General features: G+C 28.8%; 1 protein-coding gene across 3 annotated transcripts in view; it reads right to left on the bottom strand.

The window, feature by feature from the left end:
• Window positions 1-214: 214 nt before the first annotated feature.
• LOC100160248 overlaps window positions 215-3,510 on the bottom strand; it is a 78,741-nt gene continuing 75,445 nt past the window's right edge. For all 3 annotated transcript variants that reach the window (XM_001946575.5, XM_029486804.1, XM_029486805.1), the window contains 2 exons: window positions 2,810-2,930; window positions 215-2,395 (listed from right to left, as the gene is read on the bottom strand). In XM_001946575.5, coding sequence (XP_001946610.2) covers window positions 689-2,395; window positions 2,810-2,930 — 1,828 coding nt within the window. In that variant the 3' untranslated portion in view covers window positions 215-688. The remainder of the gene's footprint in view (window positions 2,396-2,809; window positions 2,931-3,510) is intronic.

The following is a 3,510-nucleotide window of genomic DNA, read 5'->3' as shown; positions in this document are numbered from 1 at the left end:
AAAAATATTCCATGATATAATTTATATGAAATGTTTATTTAAATATTTGGTAACATTTTCAAGTATATATGGTTATTTGGTTGTTTGGATTAAATAAAAATAAGAAAATCTTTTAAGTTGAAAACTGATTTTCTGTAAAAATGTCCATTTAAATGCTTTATTTAAAGCTTTATCTAAACTTTAGATGCTAATATTAGAATAGAACAATATACAATTTGCACTAAAGATATTTTTATTTAGACATTAAATGTGTTATTTATAATCAAAATATTAAAATCTTTCGTTTTTTAAATTTTATTTCTAAAGACACATTTGTATAGATATAATTAGCATGTAATTACCTATAATATATTTTACTTATATTTACAAGTATTAAAAATAAATCAACCCGCTATATGAATGTAGAATATTATTTGGATAAGCAAAAATGATGAAAAATATTAACATAGATATACTTTAATATAATCTTAACCGTTTAACTGACTAAGCGTGCCATATTAATATATATAACAATTTTATCAGATATAATTAAAATAAAACGATTTTTTTTATATAAAGAATACCTATCTGCTCATTACTGCTAGCTAAAATTAAAAAAGTGTTGACAACATTAATATGTTTTGTATTATATTCAAATAACAATAATAATAATACAAAAACTTTTTTTGTGAAATCAATCATTAAAGTTTTAATTATTTTTATCATCTAATATTTCAAATTCTTCAAATTCCATGTCAAATACTGGTATGGTACTCATTTTTTGTCTAATTACTACTAAAGCTTTCCATGACATATCGTCTGATGATGCGCTTGAAAGCTTTGACAAATTGTCATCTGTTGTTCGTGGACTTGGTGTTCCCCTTTGTTCTTCATCTTCATCTTCTTCTTCTTCTTCTTCTTGTATGGCTTCTACTTGTTTTTCACCTCGTTTGGGTTCTTCCATTAATTCAATTCTACTTCCACAGCTATTACTTTTTATTAGTCTAAGTTTTACATTTTCTTCTTTTTGATGTCTTATTTCATCCATAATGGTCATTGTCATAGGACTACATACCTCTCCTCTGGTGCTGGATATTACCTTACCTCCATAATAAGTAACACTGGTTCCAAACTTTCTGATTTTATTGAGTATTTCAGCTGATACCGGTCTTCCAACTATTTCTACGGTTGTTTTGTCTGTTAAATAGTCTTCGTCGTCACTACTGTACCCGTCAGCCCGCGGATTTGTCTCAGATGATTCTGTGTCAAAGCTCGCTTCACTACCAACTCCTGACGATATGCTTCCGCTATCCGTCCATCTATTATGTATACTTGTCCCCATGTCGACGGACACACATTTTTTAAGTTTTGATTTGTATGTTTCTGGAATAACTCGTATTTCTTGCGTTGGCCTTGGTCCTGTTTTTGGATTTTGATTATTCATGCTCGGTGGTAATGGTATTTTTAGTTCTTTTTGAAATAATTGCCTTGTGCTTAGTACTTTATCTGGATCTGGTAGTTCATTATCATTGAGTTTTTTATTTGGCTTAAGAGGGTGATAATAAAAATGTTTTTTTAATGTTTCTGCGTGTGATTTATTTTCTTTGTGAATAAGGAAGTCCATTGATTTGGGTCTTTCAAGTTTTTTTGGTTCTTCAATGTCTGCACATAGATCAGATTGAGATTTATACTTAATGTTTTTGTTGGATTTTGTGGAATCTTTTTCAAGAGTTAAATTAACGGCACTGCTATATTTTTGGGAGGGGGTTGTTTGTATTATTATTGGTTTTTGTTTTATGTTATTTTTAAACAAATGGTTTTCTGATGTTGCTTTTATTAATGCCGGGGGCTTGTTTAATAATACCTCGACAGGTTCATCTTGCAGATTATATAAACTTCTAGATCTAGTAACTACTTCCTTGTGAACTTGTTGATTTTCTGGTTCATAAGTCAGCTGCTCCTCTTGATAAGTTTTCCAAGTAGATGTTGTTGGCATTTTGTACATTAGACGCTTTTCGTCCGCTTTTTTCACTATTTCGGTTGATTTAAACTTTTCTTCAATTACCTTAGCATGGTCATTAGGCTTAACATTATAATTTCTTGCTTCTGTTATATCTTCACTTATTGTAGTTTGCAAAGTAACTTGGTGTTTAGTTGCATTTTCATCTACACATTGAAATCCAGTTATATTTAATGTTTCAACTTCTGAACTACAAGTTACATATGCGCTTTGAGTTGACTCGGAACTACTTTCATTGGTATCAGTGGATTCTTGATTTATCTTAACATCAGATGAAGTTATCATCTCTCGGTAACTTTTCCCAAACGGTCTAGTAGTTGAGTTATAAATTTCATATCGGCTTGTACATCGATTGCCTTGACCGACACGGTTGAAACGTTTTGCCAATGGTGCATTCTGTAACAAAAGTTTTAAGAATTAACTAGTATTTTTAACGATATTATTTTAAACATATTCATGTAAAACAATTAAGTTTATTTTAAAATCCTTAAATTTGTATATTATATTCATATGTTTACAGCTTGTTATTTTATCTATAATAATAAAATATTTTCATAATAATCCATTGCTCATTTGAATTTCAATAAGAAGAATTATATAAATTGCTTTATTGTATTTAAATTCTTAAATATAGTATACTTAGATATAGTTTAATCAAAGGCATATTAATATATTTTAAACACAACTATAACAATAAATATTATTAATTATTAATTATCTACACGGTTGAATGATCACCATATTCGTATTTTTACATGAAACTATAACTTTTATTTTAAATTAATCTGTTTATAATTTACGATTACCTACCTCATTTGGTATGTATTGTCTGAGCTTTGGCCGTGATGCTGATGCTGATCGAGCTCTACACCTCGGAACTACTTCCATTTTCTTTTTCTTTGTTTCGTTTTCCAACTCTTTCAGCATACGACTAAATAAACATATTTATTAATCATTACAAACAAAAATTATTTTATATTCTAAGTGGAGCGACTAGCTAGTGGTTTTACAATAGTGTTTAATTTTTTTTATCCTTTACAAAATCTCTACCAGAAGGAGTGCTTCGATTTCAACATATAGTACCTTATATTTTAGCAAATTGGATCAATATGGTACATTAAACCACCGACATATTACGAAAAACCGCTAAAATGGGATTTTAATTTCTAACGTTGTGTTTATCACCATAGAAACGAATACAAAATAATAATATCAATTCAACTTACAGGATATAATAAATAATAACAAATTTGTGGGTCTAGAATGAAAAGGTTCCAAATCGTATTTATGAAATTGTCCAGGAAAGTAGTTCAATTATTTTACTGCTTGAACCACATTTTTTGAAAATTAAAGTTCTAAGGCATGCAGCAACTTGTACAGCTTAATTCACAACATTATAATAATAACTAGCGGTATTAGTTGGTATACAAATTATTAAAATTAAAATTATAAAATAAAAAAAAGGTGGGTAAGTGGATGTCGCTCTGCTGTACAGTAGGTTACAAGTGGGT

The sequence above is a fragment of the Acyrthosiphon pisum genome, chromosome A1 (genome assembly GCF_005508785.2).
Source record: "Acyrthosiphon pisum isolate AL4f chromosome A1, pea_aphid_22Mar2018_4r6ur, whole genome shotgun sequence".
In the NCBI taxonomy this organism is placed as follows: domain Eukaryota; kingdom Metazoa; phylum Arthropoda; class Insecta; order Hemiptera; family Aphididae; genus Acyrthosiphon; species Acyrthosiphon pisum.
The sequence above is the reverse complement of the archived record's forward strand: the minus strand, read 5'-3'. Positions and strand labels throughout refer to the sequence as shown.